The 26,023-nt window shown below is 40.7% G+C and overlaps 1 protein-coding gene across 2 annotated transcripts; it reads right to left on the bottom strand.

Annotated features, from left to right (window-relative positions):
- Positions 1–7,669: 7,669 nt before the first annotated feature.
- Positions 7,670–25,324, bottom strand: trpv4 (transient receptor potential cation channel, subfamily V, member 4). Of its 2 annotated transcripts, XM_042488739.2 has the most exons (17): positions 24,891–25,306; positions 23,355–23,436; positions 21,094–21,542; positions 20,333–20,508; positions 19,211–19,363; positions 18,268–18,408; positions 16,082–16,380; positions 15,771–15,950; positions 15,409–15,567; positions 13,777–13,869; positions 13,574–13,647; positions 13,043–13,208; positions 12,883–12,949; positions 12,390–12,694; positions 9,463–9,590; positions 9,244–9,365; positions 7,670–9,124 (listed from the first exon to the last, which is right to left on the bottom strand). In XM_042488739.2, exons 2-17 carry the CDS (start codon positions 23,361–23,363, stop codon positions 9,027–9,029), a joined length of 2,619 nt encoding a protein of 872 aa, XP_042344673.2. In that variant the 5' UTR covers positions 23,364–23,436; positions 24,891–25,306; the 3' UTR covers positions 7,670–9,026. The 2 variants fall into 2 exon arrangements, 1 of the variants encoding a protein (XP_042344673.2); XR_006105930.2 differs by lacking the exons at positions 7,670–9,124; positions 9,244–9,365; positions 9,463–9,590 and adding exons at positions 10,229–10,493; positions 11,201–11,375 and having other exon boundaries at positions 24,891–25,324.
- Positions 25,325–26,023: the final 699 nt, after the last annotated feature.

Genomic DNA, 26,023 nt, shown 5'->3' with positions numbered 1-26,023 from the left:
TTGCCATACTATAGCCTTGCTCTTCGGGTCATTTTTTCAACATGCTATATTATGATGATTTGAGCTGTTTTTGCACGTTTGAATGCTATGGCGTGTCTCAGCACGCTATCTTACGCTACTTTGAGGTGTTTTCAGCTGTTTTTGGGACGTGTCAAATTTTGACATTTTTGCCATACTATAGCCTTGCTTTTTGGGTCATTTTTTCGACCTGCAATATCATGATGTTTTGGGCCGTTTTTGCACGTTTTAATGCTATGGTGTGTCTCAGCACGCTATCTTACGCTACTTTGAGGTGTTTTCAGCTGTTTTTGGGACATGTCAAATTTGGACATTTTTGCCATACTATAGCCTTGCTTGTTTGGTCATTTTTCAACATGCTATGTTATGATGTTTTGGGCAGTTTTTTTCAAATTTTAATGCTATCACGTATCTCAACACGCTATTTTATGGTGTTTTGAGGTGTTTTCAGCTGTTTTTGGGACATGTCAAATTTGGACATTTTTGCCATACTATAGCCTTGCTTGTTTGGTCATTTTTCAACATGCTATATTATGATGTTTTGGGCAGTTTTTTTCAAATTTTAATGCTATCACGTATCTCAACACGCTATTTTATGGTGTTTTCAGCTGTTTTCAGCTGTTTTTGGGACATGTCAAATTTGGACATTTTTGCCATACTATAGCCTTGCTTTTTTGGTCATTTTTTCAACATGCTATATTATGATGTTTTGAGCCGTTTTTGCACGTTTTCATGCTATGGCATATCTCAGCACGCTATTTTATGGTGTTTTGGGGTGTTTTCAGCTGTTTTTGGGACATGTCAAATTTTGACATTTTTGCCATACTATAGCCTTGCTTTTCGAGTCATTTTTTCGACATGCTATATTATGATGATTTGAGCTGTTTTTGCACGTTTGAATGCTATGGCGTGTCTCAGCACGCTATCTTAAGCTGCTTTGACGTGTTTTAAGATATTTTTTGGACATGTCAAATTTTGACATTTTTGCCATACTATAGCCTTGCTTTTCGGGTCATTTTTTCGACATGCTATATTATGATGATTTGAGCTGTTTTTGCAAGTTTGAATGCTATGGCGTGTCTCAGCACGCTATCTTACGCTACTTTGAGGTGTTTTCAGCTGTTTTTGGGACATGTCAAATTTGGGCATTTTTGCCATACTATAGCCTTGCTTTTTTGGTCATTTTTCAACATGCTATATTATGATGTTTTGGGCAGTTTTTTTCAAATTTTAATGCTATCACGTATCTCAACACGCTATTTTATGGTGTTTTGAGGTGTTTTCAGCTGTTTTTGGGACATGTCAAATTTGGACATTTTTGCCATACTATAGCCTTGCTTTTTTGGTCATTTTTTTGACATGCTATATTATGATGTTTTGAGCCGTTTTTGCACGTTTTCATGCTATGGCATATCTCAGCACGCTATTTTATGGTGTTTTGGGGTGTTTTCAGCTGTTTTTGGGACATGTCAAATTTGGACATTTTTGCCATACTATAGCCTTGCTTTTCGGGTCATTTTTTTTGACATGCTATGTTATGATGAATTGAGCTGTTTTTGCACGTTTGAATGCTATGGCGTGTCTCAGCACGCTATCTTACGCTACTTTGAGGTGTTTTCAGCTGTTTTTGGGACATGCCAAATTTTGACATTTTTGCCATACTATAGCCTTGCTTTTCGGGTCATTTTTTCGACATGTTATATTATGATGTTTTGGGCCGTTTTTGCACGTTTTAATGCTATGGTGTGTCTCAGCACGCTATCTTAAGCTGTTTTGAGGTGTTTTCAGCTGTTTTTGGGACATGTCAAATTTGGACATTTTTGCCATACTATAGCCTTGCTTTTTTGGTCATTTTTTTGACATGCTATATTATGATGTTTTGAGCCGTTTTTGCACGTTTTCATGCTATGGCATATCTCAGCACGCTATTTTATGGTGTTTTGGGGTGTTTTCAGCTGTTTTTGGGACATGTCAAATTTGGACATTTTTGCCATACTATAGCCTTGCTTTTCGGGTCATTTTTTTGACATGCTATATTATGATGTTTTAAATGCTTTTTGCACGTTTAATGCTATGGTGTGTCTCAGCACACTATCTTAAGCTGTTTTGAGGTGTTTTCAGCTGTTTTTTGGACATGTCAAATTTTGACATTTTTGCCATACTATAGCCTTGCTTTTCGGGTCATTTTTTTGACATGCTATGTTATGATGAATTCAGCTGTTTTTGCACGTTTGAATGCTATGGCGTGTCTCAGCACGCTATCTTACGCTACTTTGAGGTGTTTTCAGCTGTTTTTGGGACATGTCAAATTTGGACATTTTTGCCATACTATAGCCTTGCTTTTTTGGTCATTTTTCAACATGCTATATTATGATGTTTTGGGCAGTTTTTTTCAAATTTTAATGCTATGGCGTATCTCAACACGCTATTTTATGGTGTTTTGAGGTGTTTTCAGCTGTTTTTGGGACATGTCAAATTTTGACGTTTTTGCCATACTATAGCCTTGCTTTTCGGGTCATTTTTTCGACATGTTATATTATGATGTTTTGGGCCGTTTTTGCACGTTTTAATGCTATGGTGTGTCTCAGCACGCTATCTTACACTACTTTGAGGTGTTTTCAGCTGTTTTTGGGACATGTCAAATTTTGACATTTTTGCCATACTATAGCCTTGCTTTTCAGGTCATTTTTTTGACATGCTATGTTATGATGAATTCAGCTGTTTTTGCACGTTTGAATGCTATGGCGTGTCTCAGCACGCTATCTTACGCTACTTTGAGGTGTTTTCAGCTGTTTTTGGGACATGTCAAATTTGGACATTTTTGCCATACTATAGCCTTGCTTTTCGGGTCATTTTTTCGACATGCTATATTATGATGATTTGGGCATTTTTTTTTCAAATTTTAATGCTATCACGTGTCTCAGCACGCTATTTTATGGTGTTTTGAGGTGTTTTCAGCTGTTTTTGGGACATGTCAAATTTTGACATTTTTGCCATACTATAGCCTTGCTTTTTTGGTCATTTTTTCGACATGCTTTATTATGATATGTGGTCTGTTTTTGCATATTTTAATGCTATGGTGTGTCTCAGCAAGCTATTTAATGGTGGTCAAAATGATCAAAATTTGACATGTCCCAAAAAAAGCTTAAAAAATTCTCTTTCTTCAACATGGTATACTATGATGTGTTATTACAAGCTATAATATTTCCTTCTCAGCAATTAAAAATGTGCTGTTCTTCGATAAATTGAAATTGAATATTGAGTATAAAATTATTTTTGATGACATATACTATACGATGACATTTTGCATGATTTTTGACGACAAAACGTACTGTCATTTCTGCATGATGTTTGACAACAGACCACACTATGACGGCTTTGCCTTATTTTTTTATGACATACTGTACTATGAAGTTTTTGCATGATTTTTGACGATAGACCAAACAATGATGTTTTAGCCTAATTTTTGACAACATACTATACTATGACATTTTTTGCATGACTTTTGACGACACATACTAAGAAGTTTTGGCATGATTTTAGTCAACATATTATACTAAGCCCTGCAATAGTCTGACGACCTGTCCACTGAATATTGAGGGACCTGACCCCAATGCTCCACGGCCCACACTGAACCCGCATTATTCCTCCTGAATACGAGGTTCAACAATTGGATGGGGCCTCCTTTTCAGCACCCTGGAGAAGACTTTCCCCGGGAGGCTGAGTAGTGTGATACCCCAATAATTGGAGCACACCCTGTGATCCCCCTTTTTGAAAATAGGAACCACCACCCCTGGTCTACCACTGCAAAGGCACCGTACCCGACCTCCACACCTGACACTGAACAGGCGTGTCAGCCAAGACAACCCTACAATGTCCTGAGCCTTCAGCATCTCCAGGCAAATCTCATCCACACTAAGCACCTTGCCACAGAGGAGCTTTTTTACTACCTCAGCGACCTCTGCCAGGGACATGAATGAAGGTTCCCCCAAGTCTTCAGGCTCTGCCTCCTCCACAGAGGACGTGAAGGCAGGATTCAGGAGTTCCTCAAAGTGTTCCTTCCACTGTTTGACAATATCCCCAGTCAGGGTGAGCTTTTCTCCTCTCTTGCTGAGGACAGCCTGAGACAAGCCCTGCTTCGCCTTTTGGAGAAGTTTCATAGTTTGTCAGAACTTCCTTGAGGCCAACCGAAAGTCCTCCTCCATGGCCTCCTCGAACTCCTCCCACACCTGAGTTTTTGCTTTGGCGACCTCCTCCACTGCAGCCCTTCTGGCCAACCGGTACCTGTCCACTGTTTCCGGAGACCCCCGGGCCAACAAAGCCCGGAGGGCCTCCTTCTTCAGCCTGGCGGCCTCCTTCAGCGCTGGTGTTCACCAGCAGGTCCTTCGGTTGCCGCCATGACAGGCACTGACAACTTTCTGACCACAGCTCCTAGCAGCCGCCTCCACAATGGAGGTTTTGGGCAAGAACCACTTGGATTCTATGTCCCAAACCACCCCCGGGATGCACGAAAACTTCCTCCAGAGGCGTGATTTGAAGATCTTGTGGACCGGGGCCTCACCAGACATTCGCAGTTCACCCTCACTACACGCTTGGGTTTACCAGGTCTGTCCAGCAGCCTTCCCCACCACCTGATCCAACTCACTACCAGGTGGTGATCAGTTGACAACTCCGCTCCTCTTTTCACCCAAGTGTCCAAGACATACGGCTGTAAATCAGATGATACGACCACAAAATCGATCATTGATCTTTGGCCTAGGGAGCTCTGGTACCAGGTACACTTATGAACATCCCAATGTTGGAACATGTTGTTTGTTATAGACAATCCATGGCTGGCACAGAAGTCCAATAACAAAACACCATTCGGGCACGACGTTCCTCCCAGTCACACACCTGCAGGTTTCTGCATCATTGCCCACGTGAGCGTTGAGGTCCCCCAGAGGAACAATGGAGTCCCAAGTCAGCAACCTTTCCAGGGCACCGCCTGGAGACTCCAAGAAGGCCGGTACTCTGAACTGATCTTGGGTGCATACGCACACACACAACAGTCAGCGACCCTCTCATTCCCTGGGGTGAACTCCAACACAGTGGCGCTCAGTCGGGGGCTCATGAGTATGCCCACATCCGCCCGGCGCCTCTCACCCCGGGCAACTCCAGAAAAAGCGAGAGTCCAGCCCCTCTCCAGGGGCGGTGACTGCATACCAGGTGAGGCACCCACATCCCAAGAACGCTGTTTCATCATGGTCTTTTCTGTAAGAATAAAGTTATTCATTATTGCTATTTTTTAAAATACTTTTTTTTTTTTTTAAATCTCACGTACCCCCTATAGTACCTCCAAGTACCCCAAGGGGTACACGTACCCCCATTTGAGAAACAGTGTGCTATAGAATGGTGTTTTTTGACATACTATCATGAATTTTTTCAACATTTACAATTTTGACTTGTGGACAGTTTCTTCAACATGCTAAACCTGGATGATACAGTGTCTTTCCCAAAACTTGTTAAAGCAGGACCCGAACAGACTGATACCACTGCCGCATGGCATACACTTGGTACTAAGCCAAAACAGAACAGTCAACAAATACTGGTAACACAGAAAGACGCACAGCATCGTCAGGCATACAGATAAGAAACAAATATCAACTCAGGCATTCAGATAAGAAACAAATATCAACTCTGAACTAAGGGTGAACGAGCCAGAGAGCCATTTTATAAATGAGAAGCAGGGAATAAAAAATGTTCAGATTCACAAAGAGAAACGTGAAATGAGCAGTGGCATACAGGAGAAAAAGCACAAGGCACTTAAGGACAAACAACCTGTGCCAGAGGTGAAGGGGAGAGATTTCCTGCTTGTGGGAGACAGTGCTAAGTGCTGTAAACAATGAGAGGATCATCACATGCAGCTATCCAAAAGCTGAGGTCAGTGATATAACTGCACTTCTCTCCCAGGAACTTTTAAACCACCCTGGAATCGAACAGGTCATCATGCATGTGGGAGCCATTGACACCAGGGGAGGACATGCCTGTTCAGTGACACGTGGAGGTCAGGCACAGTGGAGTGGAAGCCCGGGGGTGGTGGTTCCTATTTTTAAAAAAAGGGGACTAGTGGGTGTGCTCCAATTATTGGGTATTACAATTACCAGGTAAGCTAACGCTTAGCTTACCTAGCAAAGTCTTTTCCAGGGTGCTGGAAAGGAGGCTCTGACTGATTGTCGAAGCTCGGATTCAAGAGGAACAATGCGGGTACCGTCCTGGCCGTGGAACAGTGGACCAGCAGACCAGCTCTTTACCGCTGCAAGGCTGCTGGAGGAGTCGTGGGAGTTTGCCCATAAGGTCTACATACGCTTTGTAGACTTAGAGAAGGCCTAGGACCGCATCCCTTGAGGAGTGCTGTGGGGAGTAAATAGGGAATATAGGGCACCAGGGTTGCTGCCATGATCCATCCTGTCCCTGTAAGACCAAAGTGAGAGCTGTGTCCGCATACTCAGCATAAAGTCAAACTAATCCCCAGTTGGTGTTGGTCTCTGCCAGGGTTGTCCCTTGTCACAGATTCTGTGATGTTTATGGACAGGATCTCAAGGCACAGTCAGGGAGAGGAAGGGGTCCAGTTTGGGGACCTCTGAATTGCAGCTCTGCTCTTTGCGTATGATGTGGTTCTGTTGGCATCATCACACCGTGACCTTCAGCATGCATTGAGGTGGTTTGCAGCCGAGTGTGAAGTGGTCGGGATGAAAGTCAGCACATCCAAATCTGTGGCCATCGATCTCTGCTGGAAAACAGTGGATTGCCCCCTCTCGGTGGGGAAGTAGTTGCCACCCCAAGCGAAGGAGGTCAAGTATCTCTGGGTCTTGATCACAAGTGAGGATAGAATGGAGCATGAGATGGACAGATGGTTGGACACGGCTTCAGAAGTGATGCAAGATTTGCATCACACCATCATGGTGAAGAGGGAGCTGAGCCAAAAGCAAAGCTTTCGATTTATCATTCCATCTCACCTATGGTCAGGAGCTCTCAGTAGTGTCCAGAAGAATGAGATCGCTGGTACAAGCGGCCAAAATAAGTTTCCTCTTGAGCGTGGCTGGGCTCAGCCTTAGAGTTAAGGTGAGGAGTTCAGACATCTGGAGGGTGTTTTGAGTAGAGCCGCTGCTACTTCACGTTGAAAGGGGCCAGTTAAGGTGGTTCAGGCATCTGATTAAGGATGCCTCTTGGGCGCCTCCAGTTAGAGGCATTTCGGGCACGTCCCATTGGTAGAAGGCCCCATGGCAGACCCTGAACATGCTGAAGGGATTACATATCCGGTCTGGCCTGGGAACGCCTGGGGGTCACCCAGTAGGAGCTGTAAAGCATTGCTGGGGATAGGAACGTGTCGAGTTCTTTGTTCAGTCTGCTGGCCTCGGATAAACGGATGACAATAGATGGATGGATGGATATTTTATCATTTTACCATCCCCCATAAATATAATAAATATTCATATGGGATACTTGTGTCTGTTCAAAAAGCTCCCGTATTTTTTTTTCCATTTCTGGCTTATGCTGATTAGTAATAAATATCCTAGGATAAAATAATTCAATCATTTAAGTACTGATTGCAAAACATATTCAGAAGAAAAACCTCTCATAATTTTATGCAGGAACGGGGAACAGACTCATGAATGGTTCACAAAATAAATTCAGTGTTTATTGTTCTGTGCAGCAATGTACAAACAAAATGTAAAAATGCATAGACATGTCTCTTTTTAAAAGCAATGTAAACATAGTGAAAAATGACCTGTGACCTTCAACAGCAATCAGTTAGTGAAGATGAATTGTATATCCAATCTGCTCTAAATCGTACTATGTCATGTTGTACAATAACTCACATACATGTATACATACAGTAGTTGTGCATAAACAAGATGCTCTATAGGGCAATGAGCCAATTGCAAAGAAAACACTGCAGCAAATAGGGGGGAGGCACATAATGGCAAGGCCTGAGAGTTGATTATGCAAATACCCCAGCTGCAAAGGAACAATAACTATGGAAATTCAAAGACAAACCATAACACGGAAGGCTATTGTCTTGCATTTGCATATTTGCTTGATAACTATAACCTGCTCATCATGCCCATCTTGTTCAGAACAATGTCATTGTGTTCATATAATAATGCACACATCAGAAATTGGCATAGTGCATTGTTTCAGTTCAAATGAAAGCTGCGCCAACAGAGCAGGCAGTCCAAGCCTGAGACTTTAATAGTTTTGAAACTATTTGATTAATACGGTATGGAAAATGGAGAAAATATGCTTTAGAAAATACATACATCTGGTTTCTATACATTGCATGGACACTACATATTCAAAATAGCACATACAATACAATCGTCATGACATATATAGGGACCTCTTAAATATATAGCAAGCAAACAAAGCAAAATTATCTTCTGGCCTATGAATATTTACCACATAATGAATAAATATCGTCCATGATGATTATATCTGTAGATGGCATTTCTAACAAAGCTTTTGTTTACACTGCTAATGCAATTATACAGTAATAATGCTACTATTAGAAAAACCCATGATTCTGTTTTTTGTAAAACTATAATGAGACGGGAAACGCTGAAATATTTTGACTCTCTTAAATCCCTGAGTGATCAGCCACTGATGTGTGAAATGCAGAGGTACAGTACATTTTCATAATAATTACTCTACGCTTCTGTGACAAGTTATAAAAAATAAGAAAAACATGAGCAGTAACTTTTTCTGTCAGGTTTTTGAATCTATTTTGTATTTTTCCAGACCAGTGACTCTAAGACATCGCACATCCAGTGTCTCTGTATGCTCACTCTGTCTTACTACACTGACAGTCTTACTGTAATATTTACTGTACTCTTTGAACAAAAGGCACATGAAATGTGTGTAAATTAGTACACTTACTGGCCAAATTGTCCCCTGCAGAGTAATCTCACTGGTGCTGATGGCTCTCTGCTGTCTCCTATTTAAAGAACAGCACAAGTCTTCTGCAGGCATTACCTGGGCGTCAGCGGCTCCATCTCTACCACCAGATCACGAGGCCGCGGACCCTTACTTAACTCCACCACCCGTGGAACCACTGTGGACCAGCGGTCTAGAGGGGGACAGAGTGATTTTTTTTTTAATCTGCATGAATACATTAGTATGTGCTCCACATGAATATGCACTTATTTGTTGATGTATTTATTCATGAGAGCACAGTGAGAATCTCACCTCTCCGCAAGGCTCTGACGCTCTGCTGCAACCCGTTGGCTTGGCAGGTCTCATTCTTGCCTGGATCCTCGTTGATTATCGCCAGGTTCTGATTCCAGTGGCACCAGTTCACCTCATCCACCCTAATATAACAAGATACCATTGGGATTGACAGTTTGTTTTTTTTTTAAATGGCATTGGTGCTGCAGAGTGACTATGATTACTGGTCATGTATAATACCTGAAGCACCAGCGTCGGTCAGGTGTGCCATCCCAGTTCTTCCCCACAGTCACCATCTCCCCAGCTCGAAATGACTTGCGAAGGCAGACTGGGAAAGAGCGTTCGATGTCCAAGATTGTTGTTGCCCACTGTGAGTATACATTATGTTTAGAGTATTCAAGCCACTCAAATAACAAAAACACATTTTCTTACTCCCATCTTGTGGTAAACGGTCATGCAAACTTGTTTTTTTTTTAATTATACTTCAACAGAAGTAAAGTTGAAGTGGAAAATGCTGTGCTCCAAGCAAACAAACCTCTGAAATAAAAACCATTGAACAACTGCTGGATGGACTGCCATGAACTTTCATACAGATATCCATGGTACCTAGAGGATTAATCCTGGTGACTTTTGTGGTCCCCTGAATTCTCTTTTTTTAGTGCCAACATGAGGTCAACATTTGAGCTTCAAGCAGAAATACCTTAACTGTTGAATGGATTGCCATGAAAATGGGTGATTTATGTGTTCCTTAGGATGAATCACCTTAGTGATCCCTTGACCTTTCATGAGCACTATCATATTCTCAAAATTTTAATTTGTCCATTATTTCTTTGGTTTATGTCCAGATACAGAGAAAATAAAAACTAAAGATATTCCTATCATTCTTTAGTGGGCAATACATACTGTAGAGAAGTAGGCTAAGCTTAATTGAACTAAGACCACACAGAAGATAATAGGTATGTAGTTGAGAGCCCAATGTGTATGAATACAGAGACAGGAGGCAAGGTAAGTTCAAATAATATATATATTATAAATTCTCACAACATAAATCAACATAAATACAAACAAAATTAAACACAGGCCTTTGATTTCAGTTCATTGATTCCAGTACGGATGGTTTGCTTCTGTTTTTTTATTTCTTTTTCAGTTCATTCAAGTTTAGTTCAGTTCCTTCAGGTTCCAGAGTGCGTGTTCCTACCACACTTTGTGGGAGGAGGGGACTCCGATGTTGGGTGGATAACTCAGCATCAGTCCATCCAAAAAAACCTGACCTAAAAGGTCATGAGAAATAATAATCAATCAATATCTCAGTTCTTGTTGTACAACAACATGTTCAAAATATCATGATCATGTTCATCAAAAGCAAAGGCACCTTTAAATTACGACCAACATCAAAATGTGTATTTACTCAGGCTACAGTGAAATAACTCAAAATATACTCATTCACAGTTTGAATAAAATTGGTAATATCCAAACTGAGTGGCAATATTGCCTGATGTGCAGCAAACAGTGGCTAGTCACTCAATGCATTGTCAACCTAGAAGTTAACTGCTAGGCTAACAGCTGCTAACCAACATGAAACATTATACAATGCAAAATAAACAGTGGCAGCTAAAGTTAGCAGTAGCTTTATCTCATACAAAATAGTACGATGCTAACCGCTAAGCTAGCGGGACGCAGTAATAAGTAAACCTATACATTTTACTGCTACGCGCTAAGCTAGCGGGACTCAATAGGATGTAAACATACACATTTCAATGCTAACCGCTAAGCTAACAGTAACAAGTAAACGTATACATTTTAATGCTACGCGCTAAGCTAGCGGGACTCAAAAGGATGTAAACATACACATTTCAATGCTAACCGCTAAGCTAGCGGGATTCATTAGCAATTGCACGCACACTGTACGATGCTAAGCGCTAGGCGCTAAGCTAGCGAACTGGCGAGAAACTTTAAGAAACATGCAGATATGACTCACCGCTGGACACCAGTAAAAAAGTAGGTGTGTTTGGAGAATGCTGTTTGCATACGGCAGCAACCCTGTTGAGTCCGTTTGCCACGCCGAGCCAGATTAGAGCAGTGAAAACAGGAAGTGACACGGCTCGACCCGGATGTTTATAACCTGGGCGTGGTCAAGGAGGGACCACGAGGTACTGAGAATTTCAAGACAGTAAATATAAGACTTGCTAATGTCAGCACATTGGCAACATGCTTTGATGTATAAAGAGGACTGGGTATAGTACAGCAAAGTTATACTACAGGGTATAAAATTACCGAAACATTCCACATTTTTGGGGCAAACAGAGCAGGCGCACTAGGATTTCCTTTTACCCTGCCTCCAAACCAGGATCCCTATAATAAATACCCCCGGTTTAGGCTATTAGTGGATTTTAAAACTTTTAAGATATGAAATAAGGGTTAATTAAGTATTTAATAAGGGTTGATTAAGTATTTGTACTGAGAAGTTTATGCACCTTAAACAAAAAAAAAAAAGACAAATAAACTGATTTACAGATGTCTCTTTCCCAATGCAAGTCATTGAGGAAAAGTCATTTTGGACCCTACGGCATCATGTAACCGACCCAAAGTTGTGGGCTGGTGCTGTTCCTTGGTAAGCATGCTGATGTTAAAATACAAAAAAATAGAGTCTGCACACTGGATGATGCTCCATGAACATTTATGAACATTTCGGGCCCAAGCCCTTCTTCAGACAGTCTGGATAGTCACACGTGGAGTGAGTGTGCACACTCTATTTTTGTATTTTTGTATCTATTTTTGTTCTGTCCAGCACCTAGTATTTAGCCACTTTTGGATGTGCGTGCTGCTAGACTTTTTTTTCTAGCATGCTGATGTTGTCATATAGCTCATCTCAAAGGGAGCCTAATTACGGCCTCACAGAGCCGCTAACATGGCTGCATTAAAATTTTTCAGAACTGAAAGCACCACCATCAAAGTTTCTTTTCACTTCTTACTAGTTGGAGTGGATGCAGAAATCTCAGAGATGAATATCCCAAAAGCAGCCAAAAATAAATCAAAACTATCTGCATGGCTAGAAACCAGAAGAGTTAATGAGATGAACTGTGTTTTCATAATTTGGGAGAACTGACTCTTTGAAGCATGAGATCATATTTCATTAACACCACTCATCACAGTTACTCCAAACTCACCTGAAGCTTCCAGATCTTCTTGCTCTCCTTGGACACCTGTCCAACTGTCTCCCCCATCAAAGCAATCAACATGTTCAGCAGCAGCACAAATGTGAGGATGATGTAGGTAACCAACAGGATGAGGAAGACTGCAGGGTACTGTGCACTGTGGATCATGTCCAGTTCTCCCATCCCAATAGTCAGCTTAAAAAGGTCTAGTAGGAAGGCACTAAAGGTGTCTGGGTCCCTGCAGTCGGGGTAGGAGGGGCATTCCCCGTCGCACTCTGTGCCCGGTGGAGGACACACTGTCAGCAGGGATACCAGGGCTGTGGGGTGGAAACAGAAGAGGTTCATTTATGTGACTGTGAGCACTTAGAGGTAAAGTTCAACATTTTGGGAAATGTGCTTATTCATTATTTTTGTGAAAATATGAGTGTTATTGATATTGCCTGTTTTCCAAAATCTGAAACTTTTAAGGCAATGCTGACACAAAGTTTGGTGACCATAAGCTTACCTGATGCATATCCAATCATGAAGAGCACGTACACCAGCAGAAATCTGAAAAGGTCTTTGAAAAGAATCTATGAACCAAAAATATAAGTGTGTTCAGACATGTGGATGGTGATATTTAAGGTTAATTCATTTTCACAAGTTCATTTTCTCCATTAGCTAACCTTTTGTATCATGATGCTGTAGGTGCCAGTGAGCTTCAGGCCTCTGGTGAAGTAAAGAGTATTCATCCAGCCCAGGACAAGTGCAAACACCATCACAGACACATAGGCCTTAATGCCAGACAGGTAGAGAGCAGCTGTGACTACAATCAGCACAGAGTAGATGAAGCTAGAGAGGACAGAGAGGACGTTTGTCAATGAAGGGGGTCCAATTCTAAAGTCTGTGATACTGAAGAAAAACTTGAAAACAGGTAGATGTGATTACTGGCATTTGACATTTTTATAGGAATTTAGACAACACAGACATGTTGCTAATGATTTAAATCAGCGTGGTTGAGAGGGGCGCTCCAGATCTTCTGCTCTTTGTTTGGGTCATGGTTTTAATTAAAGATGCAAACTATAAAACACGCCTGGGAGAAGGCTGAGATATTAATTATATGACTAAATTAAGAGGGGGCAAAATTTGCCTCCAGTAAAAGTCAGCAAAAGCTATGGCAAAGGTCACAAAGAGGTGGGCGAAGGATGGCGACTTACTACAGCAGTTGAAAGGACCCATCAATAAATAAAGACTTCACCCCAGGGCACTTCTTCATGAAGAGGTCCTTAATCTGCAAAGAGCAGGAGAGACATTTTCACAATGACAACAACACTGTGAACAGCTTTGACACAAGACACTGAGACAGCAGTGAGCAGCCAATGACCAAACCACAGAGAGGCGTCAGAGTGTGTTTTCTCACATTGGTGAGGAAGAAGAAGATTCCTGATGCCAAGGTGACAATCTCTCCTGCCATACGAAGGTAGTCAGAGGATGTTGTATAAGGGTACGGAGGCTGAAAGTAAGGAAGACTTATAAATTAACGTATTCTGAATGTTTTAGCAATAAAACACAATGTATACATCTCTTTGAACCTTAAAAACCTTGTGAAATGATAATACCATATAGAGATACATCAGTTAATATCACAGAACAGTGAGTTTATGTCAAACTAAGTTAACCAAGCAAATAGGCTGTAGCTTCATATTTAGTATATAGATATGACAAAGGCCATAGGTTTCATTTTAAAACCAGGGGACACATCCCAGGACCTCTGTAGTTAATTGTTTGTACATTGTAATGTTTGTTTGTTTTGAACGCAAAACTTGACTCTTCCATATCAGTGTTATCAATGTATTTTGGATACTATACAATGCAATGACTTTTGAATACTATTTTAAGCGAAACACTATTCCATGACTTTTGAATGCTGTTTTGGACCTGCTATTTTAAAATAGCATAAAAAAGCCATAGTATAGTATGTCCTCCAAAATAGCATGAATAATTCATAATAAGTTGTCTAAAGTTGCATGAAAAACTCATAGTATAGTGCCGTCCAAAATAGCATTAAACAGTTATATTATGTCATCCAAAGTAACATGAAAAATTTAAAGTATAGTACGTCGTTCAAAATAGCATGAGTAGCTCAGAGAATAGTGTCGTCCAAAACAGCATAAAATAGCGTCTTATGTTGTCCAAAATAACATCAAACTGTCATGGTATAGTATGTCATCCAAAATAGCATAAAAAAATCATAGTTAAGTATGTCATCCAAAATATAATAAAAAGTCACAGTGCAGTACATTGAATGAAATAACATCAATAAGTAATCATAGTATGTTGTCCAAAATGGCATTAAAAACATTCCCCCAGCAATATGGATATAAAAGTGCTATCAATCTTCACACCCACCCTTTGGAAAGAGAGCAGGTCGCCCAAATTTTTTATTTAATTATTCCTTTAATACAAAGCAATAAATGGTAAATGCTGCGTCAAAATTGTTGAGAAAAATCCTCTCTGGTGTATGATTCATTATAATTTCATGTACAAACAATATTAAGTCATTTGATGGACAGCACATTGCAAATGTTTACAATATACGTATAAATTTTCCATATGAATTGCCTATACTGTAATTTAATTATGTTGGTTATACTGACATCTATTGCACTTCTGTCTGTCCACTGAGGGGAATCCAGCCTCAGTTGCTCTTCCTGAGGTTTCTTCTATTTTTCTTCATTAAAGCATTTTTAGATGGAGTTTTTCTTCTGTCTGAAATGAGGGTCTTAGGCGAGAGGGTGTCATATACAGATTGTAAAGTCCCTTGAAGCAAATTTATATGTGATATGGTATATATTATAAATATATATAAAATGATTAGATAGCACTTCTATATTAAAAAACCCAGAACATACACACTAAATAAGCAAAGATTTATGTACCTGTTATGTTCAAAGTATGTTCATGAGGTGTCTTGGATATTCAGTGCTGCATGGGCACATTCAACAATTTTACATTATAAAGCATTAATTTGTTCCTATGCAGTCTAACCTACCGTTCCGTGTGTTGGGTGGTAATAAGCCACAAGGGTGAAGATGATCATGGTGATGAGGTAGGAAACCACACTGATGTAAAAGGTGACGGCAGCAAACTTCTGCCATTTGGCCCTCAGCAGCTCATTGATGGGCTCCACTGCCAGCATCTCATGGCGGTTCTGCCAACAGAACCAGAAATGTAACACTGATTTAATGCAATAAATACAGAATAAAATAAATAAATCCTGATATTCACACACACAATGACTGGTGTTTTATTGCTGTTAATACTTTCATATTGATAGAAGCAATACTTTGTTTATGCTGTTATTCATTATAGTTGGAATGAAAACAATAACTTGGGCAACATGTTGTTATTCACCTCATTGCGGCTGTTGTACACCAGGATTTCCAGCACAGACGGTTCCTCTCCACATGTGTCCAGTGACGACAGATCATAGAGGGAGGAGTACACTGGCCCATACGCCCAGTCCTTAAACTTGCGTGACAGATGACGAGCTTCCTCATCCTTGATCTCACGTCGGATAATGTGCTGAAAAACCTGAAGGGAAAATAGAGAAGCTGACCTATTGACCTTTGACTTAAGAATATAATGGCCTGTAGAAATGTGATAACGAAAAACTTTTTAGCACAGTGATGCTGTTTGACACACTGTTGCATCATTGTCCCTACCCCGATCTTGCCCAGCTTGGCGGCCATCATGAGGGGTGACATGCCATCGTTGTTCAACACTGACTCCAGGCTGCAGTCTGGGTAGAGCTTGGCGCTCTTGATTAGCAGCAGGTCGTACATCTTTGTGAGGAAACGTGTGTTGTCTTTGGTGTTGTCTGCAATGTGCACTAAGGCGTGTAGCACCGTGTTTCCACGTGAATCCTGGCGACGCAGGTCAGCCTTCTTGTGATGATTCTCAGTCAGGTAGTGCACTATGTCAGGCTGGTTAGTGCATGCAGCCAGTGAGAGAGGCAGCTCACCTAGTCACAGATAGAGAGAGAGGGAGAGAGAGAGAGAGAGAGAGAGAGAGAGAGAGAGAAAGCACTCAGTTCATGGTGAATTCAAAGGGGATTAAAGCAACTGTATTTCAGATTAAAAATAAGCAAATCAACAGGAGGGTTAATTAAGAACTGTAGCTGGCGTCTGTATGTTTTTGCAAAGCATACTAAACATGGATCAAAGATTTGACTTAAATCCCTGCTATGAAAACAGCACAATTAGCAGTTGTTTGAAGGAGGGGCGCAATGGGGCCAGAGTGCCAAAAGCAGCTGCTGAAAATGAGCCGTTGCCATGGGTGACAGATTACTTTGTCACCTCACATAGAAACGCTCCTCTTCATGGATTTGCACGGGTGCATGCAGAGTGTTAGCGTGAGTCTAAATCCCATTAGCCATCAGCCCTGCCAGGTTCCTGTTCACCTCACTGCAAAGCTCCGCAGCAAATTACTCACACTGTGCGCGGACACGCTGGGATTTGGGAATGACAACCGTGCTAAGTGCAAATAGAAATCATCTCCTCTGTGATGAGTGAGAAATATAACACATGAATGCAATAAAATAATTCTTAAAATTGGGTTGGGTAAAAAATAAACAGGGTCCATAAGAAGCTACCTTTCCTTTTTATGGAGAGTCACATTAAAATCAATTATATCTGCTTTAATTATCATCAGATGGCTGAAAGAACAAACTGTGATAAATGAAAACATTTTTTCTGGGTACCACATAGTGTGATGTAGGGGGTTGTTTCCTTTTATGCCACACAGAGGGCAGTGTTGAGTTTAGTTTACAGGCTGTGATTTATTTTTTCTCTCTTAGGGACTGTACTTTACACAGAGTAGGGGGTTGGCTGGGGTTTTCTGAGGTTTCCTTTTTTTAATAAGATGACCCTCCCTAGAGCTATAAACATTTTTCCTTGAGCTTCCCTGAATGACTGGAAGAAAATGCATGACCCTCCCTCCACCATGAATAACTATATTTCACTGTGTCTGGCTATGATAAGTGGTGTGATTTTGGAGATTTATAAAGACAACATACTTTTCAAACTCACTTGCGATTTTTGAGGTTCCTAGGGTATTTAAAATAAATAAAAAAATACAACCGTGTAATTCTAAAACATAACTCCCTCCCCAGTGTTGAAAAAAATATTTGAAGTGCCTTCCCCATTTTGCATCACCGCCTCCCCTCTCATAAACAACCAACAGTCCCTTACAGGTCAGCGAGGTCCTGCCCAGAGGAGGGTCAGCACAGGATGTTTTCTAAACTGCAGAACACAGACACCTTTCACTGGACAACCTCTTAAACATATGACATAATGTTTGCCTTTTCATGTGTTTGTGGAGCACCACTAATGACGGTTTCTCATCCGATACTTCAAAAAACATTTGGCCGTGAGGTGGACGTCACCTCTGGACCACAGCAGTATCCTGACTATTCAGCTCAAACTTGCCACGTTTAAAAGAAAAAAGGGTGGGGTCTTATGTCACTTCATTTCTCCATGGCAACGGAGGTTTCTTTGCCAGGAACATGTACTGTGCGTTAACTATGTTATCTTGGCAGCTGCTGATGTACTCATTGCGAAACTTTGATGTCAACTCTGTGCTGTAAAAGACAGAATAAGCACCCAGAGCCTGAATGGAAACTGAAAAAGTGACCAGTGAAATCATAGAAACCACAGACACACCACTATATAATTACCACATGAGGCTGAAAATACAGTAACAGATTTCCCAGAAGTCTTCCTGTGACCGTCCGCCTACACTATTTTATCACCTAATGTCTGAGCTAAAGGTTTGCTGAAATAGGAAATTCAGAGGCACAATGAACTCTTTTGTTTCCACACTAGATTTATGTGCTGACAAAGGTCATTACCAAAGTAGAAGTAGCCCCCCTCGTCTCTGGGCTGGAAGAAGCGTCCCCTCGCCTGGGCGTAGACATCAGCTCCCTTCTCCACCAGCAGCTTCACATACTGCTTACAGCGGCGCTCTATAGCAATGTGGAGCGCCGTCTGACCTGGCAAAGCAGAAAAACATAATATTACATGAACATTTTGACTATTGTTACTGTTCCCCAGTGCTGCTTTATGTTAAACTGAATAAATATCAGCTGAAATAATGTGTTTTTTAAGAGCTAATTACTAAAATGAGGCGCTGATAGGCATTTTGTGCACAAAAAAAGCACACTTAACACAAGAGTCAACCCTTGCCATTTTTACAGGATTCTTTTTTTTTTTTTTTTGACAAACTGATGCCCAATTATGAGCCTAAGGGTCGAGGTCATAAAAAATGGAATAAAGGCCACGAGGGGTTAGGGCTACATTTATGTGCAGGTTGTTTCTCTGAGGTCAAAATCCATAGAAACTGAGCCTTTAAAAGTTTTTATGTTGCCATGTAAAGTGCTTCCTGCATGAAAAAAAAGCCCCTTTTTTCACTACAAACTGTCTACCATTCTTGTAAAAAGTATGGCAAATCATAGAACAATGAAGAGCCACAACACATTTTGTGTTATAAGGTGAAAAGACTTCGACTACAACCTAAACAAATGAGGCCTGGATCCTCTCCTTTACAGAGCTGTAAATGGTCACTGTGCACATAGATAATGTAAATACAGCCCTTTGCCCATAACAGGGCCTCAACCACCAGCCAGGAAAGACAGAGTAGCTCTCAAAAAACTGTCTCTGACACCTTAGATAACAGGATCATCGTCTTGTATGAAACTGCAAAATTCAAATTACTTATTTCTTTCAGCAACTCCTTTTGAATTATAAATGACCTTTATGGAACTGCATGTAATGATCTTTGGGTTATGTCCATACCTCTGTAGTAGACATCCCTGAAGGGCGTATTTATGAACTCTCTGAGGTTTCCGGTCTTCTCTGCTATCTCTACCAGCAGTGGGATGGTGTCGTTCTGCCCGCCATAAAGGTTCAACAGGGCTTTAGGCAGACATGTCTTACCCGTGGATGGCTCTGCAAGAGAAATTAAATTTAAAAACAAGAATTTATTTAGTATAACACCTTCATCAACACTACCCATCATCTTCTGAATGTATTCCTATGAATTTATTTTAATTTCATTTTCAAAGGTGGATATTGTAAGAATATTTTTATACAATTAGATTGGGAATTTTAAGGTTGCTTAGGTTGCATTTGCACTTGTTTTAGCTAACTCAAAATGATGATACGTGTCATTTAAATCAAATCTCACTTTCATTCAACTTTAATTCATTGTACTACTCCACAATCTTTACACACACACCCTTACAAACTTCCCTTGGGCAGAGGAAACCCTGGTTGGGGGTCTTATCTCATATAAAATGTGACCACTCATGTGTGTTCCTCTAAATGTAGAATGAGTGCACAGCTTGAGAAGATAGACAGAGTTTTGGGAATTTCCACATGCAAATAATTAAGTAGGGTTCATAAGATCAAACTGTGAAAGACAGAGGTCAAGAAAGCTCTTCACTATTTTTAGTCTTAGTTTCTGAAAGAAAGAAAAAAAAACACTGTAAAGCCCTGTTTAACTCTCTGAGGGAGATGACAGTTTGCTGTTACTTCTCTCTGCTCCTCGTTATAAGCCTGAAAAAACTTCTTAGACACACACAGGAAGCTTTCCTTAGGCCTGCCTCCAGCAGGACAAAGACTCAACTCCACCTTTTCCCTCTCACATCCTCTGATCCAAAAACAGCAGCGAGAGAGAGAAGCAGGGGAATACAAAAGACCAAAGGTGAAACTGCCACTAGATAAACCTGAGTTTCTGCTTCAGAGCAAAGGCAGAGCTGACATTCAAGAGCGATACATTTGACAGAAACAGTGTAAGAGACTGGAAAATAAATCTGCACCATCTACATCACAAAAATGGCACCTCTATTCAAAAACAAACCCATTTTGTTCTCTTGTTGTCTGATGCATGTGACAGCCTACAACTGAAGTTTTCACCTTTGAACTCTTCATCGGTTAACCTCTTTTCGTGACTTTGAAGGTACTCCAACAGGCCATCGAGAGCCTCGGGGTCTGCACGTGACACGCAGTCGAAGAGCAGAGAGCGGTTGAATATTTTCATTACTTTTGGTGGGTCTGAGCTTTGACCGTCATCACAGGACATCTCAGTTTTACTAAGGAGACACAAAAACATGACATGATGTCACACATTCACTGTGCGATGCAAACTGATGCCAGCGGAGTTCCCTCTGAGTCCATGGATTCTTCTTACATTGCATTGATAGAAATTAAGAATTCAAAGGGTGTTTGATGCACAAACCATCTTTTAAGCAGTCATCCACACCCTCGAGTGCTCCAGTAAATAGACCTCTGTGTGAGTGGGGCAGGTAGAGCAGCCTAAATATTACCTCAACGGCTGTGGAAGGACCAACAACATGCTCTCTGTTAGATCAGTGAATGGGCTGAATGAGTGTGTGTGTGTGTGTGTGTGTGTGTGTGTGTGTGTGTGTGTGTGTGTGTGTGTGTGTGTGTGTGCACATTTCCTGATGTGGCACACCTCTGCAGTTGTAGGCGGTTTTAATTTTTATGACAACAATTTTCCAAACCAGCCCTTTTGTACCTGGAAAAAATCCAGTACTGGATTCACTGCTGACAGGAAAGTAAACCCCTGAGCTAAAAAGTCTGACGGACCAAACAATTATTAATCCTTTTAAAACACACACAAATTGTAGTTTAAAGACAGTGAGGCAATATCTCACCCTCTTGGGAGCTTCTTCCTGCGTCGCTTCTGGTTGCTGGTGTTCCTGTAGGTACCATAGTCAAACAGCGAGTCCATGGGTGCTTTCTTGGGGCCTGGAACCACATTTGACTCATATATGGTGGATTCCAGTAGGTCCATAGGTGTGGAGATGCCCTTCTTGAAAGCACCCTGGAACTTCATCCGCAGGTTCTGTCTGCTGTCCGCGGGCTGTCCAGGTTGAACCAGCTCCAGGGCTGAATCCTGACTTGTGTCCTGAGTTGACGGTGAGCCATCCTCATTCTCAAACAGTTGCGAGAACTCAGACACGGTGAACGCTGCATCGCTCTCAGGCTGAGCGGCCCCGCCGTCACCTGCGTCCACAGAGAGAGCATCTCTGGCAGGAGCAGAGCCGAGGGTGTCAGTCTTGGACAAGGCAAGGTGGCACCTTCTGAGGAGAGCAGAACGGCCCTGGAAGAAACAAAATGTTCTAAATTAGCTGCATGGCCTTTAGGTAGTCATGAAAGTCCTGAAAAAAGAAGTCTAAAATGTGCTCTGTTGAGTTTTACAATAAACACACAACATACTTCCTTTCTCATAAAACATTTGCAAAGATGATTTTCAAAATATTTTATATTTTATTTTATGGTGTTCAGAATCACTAACTTACTGCCTACTCTGTATCTAATCTGTGTGTACTGCACACTGCCGACTACATGTCAGATTAAGGATGTCATTACCAACACACTGTTCACACTGAAGTAAGCTCAAGCAGTCCGTCATGTGATTGTTTCATATGACTGTATCTGACAACCGGCCAGCACTCCCGCAACTCTGAAATCCTTGCAACAAGGTGTTATTTGGAAACACTAACCACATGCTGGGTAAATAGTTACTTTCTCACCTGAAAAAAAGTAACTTTAACAGCTTTTAGCCTGGCTCAAAATGTCTGCAACTGCAGTTTGTTGCGCAGTCTTGGTGGGGCCGTTTGTATGTCCAGTAAGCTCACGTCTCATACTCAGAAATTTAACATCCAGGAATTTCTAAAAGACACAAATCTGCATACTGTGCAGTTGAAATGCACCACTCAGTGGCATGTCCAGACTTTTTTTTACTGGGGTGGCCCAAGTGGGGCCCTGACTTATGCAGTAAGAGTGTTGATGCGGGCATGCACGTCAGCAAAGCTTTAAATTACCATTTTTGTCTCCACCACCCATACCTACTTTAATTACTAATGTTGTGGTGTCTTACATTTCTGTTTATCATTTAGATTAAAAGATAATTAGACCTACCAGTCACAACACAACAGAGTGACACCACACAAATGGTATTATTAAAGTCTGAGGTGGCTCTGCTCCAAATCAAAACAGATCCTCTTCCTCTTCTAAAGCTTTTTGTCAGGCTAAACACTACTCTGGCACATTACTGCCCCTCAGGTTTAAGACTGAATTGCACTGATAAATGAAAATTCAGTTTACTCATCCGTCAGTTCAAGCTGTATGTTAGTATGCAACTACGAACCCAGATATGTTTTCTAGTTGATAGTCTTCTTCCTCTCTGTTTTGCTGGTTTACTGCAGCATATCTTCAGTATGATATGGTGTGAAACCTATGGCAGGACTGTATTTCGTATTAAAACAAAAAAGACTGAATAAGGTATCAAAAAAATCTAAAACTTCAGGGAACTTTTTATCTGTTATCTGTATCAATCAGAAATCAATGATAAAATGAAGGAGGAATGTTCCACTTCGTAAATATTTGAAACTGTCAGCTTAAAACACTTGTCATCTACAGCATTTAGGGTTTACTTCAGCTCTGAATAGGTGCATCTCGTTTATATAATTTGCATCCTTTCTTTCCTCAGTTGTACATTTTTCTTGCTTATTCAAGCAGCAATAAGAGAATTTGGACGTCCTTAATGATGGAGGTCCTGATCAATTTCCAGTTCACCAGTAATCACCAACAGGCCACGAGGCATACTGAAGTGCAGCAATCTCAGGAAATGTAAAACTAAACTTGACATCTGTCTGTTTTTTAAACTCAGAGTTAATGTTATTATATAGTTTTCTAAAGATTATAGATTTTCAAAAACACTACAGGAAAAAACAACGTGACAAAGACTTTTTTTGTACCACAGACCTCGTCACTATGAAAAGAGCAAAGTGGACAAAATAATTAAACAATTTTACTAATAATACTTCATATTAGGACTACAATTACCAATTCCTACTTGAAGTTTAAAGTAGATTTTAAAGTATGCATTGGGCATTTAACCCCTCAGTACCTCATTCATCCCTTTTATCACAATGGTGTGCCAAATTCCTCTTCAGGGGAAACTGGAAATGATGCTGAAGCATGTGGGCGTCCTGTAGAAACAAAAAAGAGTCACCATCAACTGACACAGAAGCACAGACAAAAACAAATCTGTAGGTCCTGAGTGATATAAAAAGACCTCTGTCATTCAGGGCTGGTATATATGGAAAAAGTAGGTAGTGACCGATGCCAACACCAATAACATGTCTGAAAAGGCGGCCTCTCATTGGTCAGAGGGACATACTTCCTCTTGCAGATGGAATCACACCACCTGTCTGTGTAACACTGGACACATTTACTCATTACAGCTGCTGCTTTTCTGTACACACAAACACACACTTCCCTGCTACAGCATGCAATCACTAATGTTTGTACATCATGACATCTTCATATGCTCCCCCTGCAGCTTCCCTTCAGATTACACGCTTTCCTGAGTTTGTTCATGACATTGACAACCTATCCAAGCCAGACTCCGCTGCAAAGGAGCAACACAAACAGGGGAGCTGAGGTCCCACTGAGGGGGACGCATGACTCACAACCCTGTCTGACACACTGGGATTATCATGCCTTTACGCCTCAATGGGCATTTGATAGTAAAAAGACGGGGAAACAAAAAGAGGCTTCCCTTGATAAACTATTAGAACAGACTAAGAGCAGAGGATTAAGTTGTTAGGAGGAAGTGTTTGATGACAGAGAAGACCCACTGTGCATTTAATCTGTCTGAGGGATAAACTGGGGTCATAAAACAAAATAAAAAATCAAATCAGAGCTTAAACATTAACCACTTATTGGGAAGTTATAATCAACATGTGAAAGTTTCTGAATATAAGTGACTCTGATGTAGCCTGAGAGATGGAGGACTTCCTGCTTACTGTCACTGCTGATGTGACATTATCCAGAGAAAGAGAGGCTGGTGGTGTTGCCTGGCTTCTGGGAAGTAAGAAAAATAATAATAAAATAAAAATTTAAATAAATAAATTCTACATTAAAAATAACCTTGCTTTATGCCATGTAATCATGGTCACATTAAAAATAAATAAATAAATAAATGAAACAAATGCCCATACCATATCCTTGAATCTTTTTTTTTTTTAATGTTTGTGCTCCATACCTTGTTATCATCTTAAGTCACATCAAGCAAAGTATATAAATTAAAATAAATGTCAATACCATAGATGTAAAAAAAAAATCTCACAAATGTGTAGATAAAGTTAACATTAATTAAAACATTAATGTACACATTTCTAGGTGTTATTAATTCGTTATTTTTCTTTCTAAGTACAACAGAAATACTAACGACACAAAACAAAACAATGCTAAAATGTTTAATCGTAGCAACACATGAGAAATCATTAAAAGTCGACCCTGGTCTTAATTAACTTTTAACTAATACACAGGTAAGTTAAAAAAGCGACTTCTTCCTCACGCCAATTAGTCAAATGTAATCATTTGAGAGAGATGTCTTCGAAAGCATTTATGAGGAATAAGCATGAGAGGTGTCACTTACCTTGTTCTATTCTGCTTATCTTTTTTTCGTGTTTCTTCTTTCTTCTTCTAAACTTTTCTTCAGCTTTTTTCCACAGTTTGAAACTAAATTTCTCTCTCGTGCTGCGCGCTCCTCTGTTGCCTCCTCGGGTTTAACCTGCCAGTTAACACAAAATGCTTTGACTAAGTCACAGTGTCCCTCTGATTCGTGGGTCCGACCGCCGGTAAAGTCCAACAGAACAACGGATGCTTTCACACAGATTTTGGGTGGGACGGAGAAGCGGCCGACCCTGAAAGCTGGAGCTGAAGTGTAAGTTGTAGTACCAGTGAGGGCCGCTAGGTGCTGCCACCACAACCTCAGGCTGCAGCAAGGACACATTTAACAAGAACTGAGAGAAGTCTCCCTTTAGTACTGTAAATTTGGGTAAGTTTGCACAGTTTGCATATCATCACAAGATATTATGCTTTGACCAGGATGTTTCATCTCATGAGTGTGTCTGTAATTTGAAAAAAAAAGTTGCCCCATTGATAAAAGAGAAGTTAATGTGAGACTTGTGTGTCACTGACAGGTCACCTGCTCAGTAAGTATTGCTGCTATCCTTTTCCCCTTTATTTACTATAATGTAAATTGAAGCTCTCCATAGTCAAAGTTGACAAAACAATCTCACCAGGTAGATGTTCTGGAGCTTTCTATCATGTCACATGACAGAAGATGATTTTAGCCAGTTGTCACGGTTCTGTAGATGTTCAGTTTTATCTGCGCAATTGTCATCTTGTGTAGGCTTAAAGGTTAAAAATGGAAGTGAATTGGTGACTTTAATTTCTATCCAAGTTTACCCTTTGCAATAGACCTGCTGAATAAACATGTCTGCTGCAAGCAATGTTTCACACATACTGACCCGTTTCTCAACAATTCAGAATCAACACAGTTTAATAAATCTCTGGGGGTAAGGAGTGGTCAGGCCAACAAAGAGTGCATACACAAAAGGAAAAATGTACTCCTGTTAAAACAGTTTATTTCCTTGTGTTTATTTATAACTTTTAAAGCTTTTTCATCATAAATTATTAACTCATTCCTACCTGTGCTTTGGTTAACCCCAGAGGCTTTGAGAAAGAAGTATGAAGATCCCTTACTTAAGTAAATTTAGAAAGACC

This window comes from Plectropomus leopardus, chromosome 4, assembly GCF_026936395.1.
Source record: "Plectropomus leopardus strain MGB_pleo_1.0 chromosome 4, ASM2693639v1, whole genome shotgun sequence".
Lineage (NCBI taxonomy): Eukaryota > Metazoa > Chordata > Actinopteri > Perciformes > Serranidae > Plectropomus > Plectropomus leopardus.
This window is presented reverse-complemented; position numbering and strand designations above follow the sequence as displayed.